Source organism: Verticillium alfalfae, genomic scaffold (assembly GCF_000150825.1).
Source record: "Verticillium alfalfae VaMs.102 supercont1.4 genomic scaffold, whole genome shotgun sequence".
In the NCBI taxonomy this organism is placed as follows: Eukaryota; Fungi; Ascomycota; class Sordariomycetes; order Glomerellales; family Plectosphaerellaceae; genus Verticillium; species Verticillium alfalfae.
In genome coordinates this window covers 835124-836343 of record NW_003315035.1, presented here as the reverse complement: position 1 = coordinate 836343, position 1220 = coordinate 835124, and the positions used below count along the sequence as shown (strand labels likewise).

At 54.6% G+C, this 1220-nt stretch overlaps 1 protein-coding gene across 1 annotated transcript; it reads left to right on the top strand.

The window, feature by feature from the left end:
* Positions 1–3: 3 nt before the first annotated feature.
* On the top strand, positions 4–1147 carry VDBG_03679 (cytochrome c; the record flags this gene model as incomplete). Its single annotated transcript, XM_003005680.1, has 3 exons — positions 4–54; positions 493–683; positions 738–1147. The coding sequence occupies 3 exons, from the start codon at positions 45–47 to the stop codon at positions 855–857; spliced, it is 321 nt and encodes a 106-aa protein (XP_003005726.1).
* Positions 1148–1220: the final 73 nt, after the last annotated feature.

Below are 1220 nucleotides of genomic sequence, written 5' to 3'. Positions count from 1 at the left end.
TTCTCATCTCCTTAACACCTTAATACCCCCCCCAAACCGTCAAAATGGCTGGTGGTAAGTTCCTACATCCAGAGTTTCCCTTTCCCAGTGGCAGGCTTTGCGAATGGTACGATTGGTCTGCGAATGCATTGAGTATCGGCGCTGGTATCTTCGACTTTGATACACCGTTGAGAGGTTGTCTGTATTGCGATTTCTGGGCTTGGGGTGATTTTGGAGCCTCGGCGACCTCTGGCGCACCTGTCATGTCAGATTCTCCTGCGTCATTTCCCATGGCCTCGGCAACGCTGCGGACGAAAGGACAACGACTCCAGCTCATTCATACCTACTGAGTCTGACTTGTTTCTCACCTCGACCTCAAACGCTATCCACCTCGAACGAAAGCCCGATGCTCTCTGTCTCCCCTCTCAGACCAATTGGAAACCATGTCGCTGCCACAGCTGCCAATACTGCATCACCACCACAAACCAGTCGCATAGCTAACTTTCGCCCCAGGTGACGCCAAGAAGGGTGCTTCCCTCTTCAAGACCCGTTGCGCTCAGTGCCACACCGTCGAGGCTGGCGGCGGCAACAAGATCGGCCCTGCGCTGCACGGCCTCTTTGGCCGCAAGACCGGTTCCGTCGACGGCTACTCCTACACCGATGCCAACAAGCAGAAGGGCATTGAGTGGAACAACGACACTCTGGTACGTTGATCTTGATCGTGACTCGAAAGCGAGCCTCTTCTAACCTCCTTCCAGTTCGAGTACCTCGAGAACCCCAAGAAGTACATTCCCGGCACCAAGATGGCCTTCGGTGGTCTCAAGAAGGCCAAGGACAGGAACGACCTGATCGCCTACCTCAAGGACGCTACCGCCTAAGCGGATCGCCCTCTCTTCTCACTCACCCACAATCCACCACATACCCTCTCCACACTCCACCCACCATCCACCACCACAGGTCGTGTTGTTGTACCACTAGGATACGAAAGAACGACGGGGAAGAAGAGCTCGGAAGCTGCATTAGACGGGATTCGGCGAGACTTCCTTTTCCTTCAGACATAATGCGACATGTACCATAGAACTCAAATGATGCCCTCCAGGACAGTGCGTCCGGGGCAGCGGGCACGCTCGATGGCCCGCCTTTTATTCCATCTCCTCTTCTGCGCTCATCCCGTGCTTGGAAGTGATCAAAACTTGCAGTGACAGCGTATCGGTGAAATGCGCATTCCACACTGGTTGAGG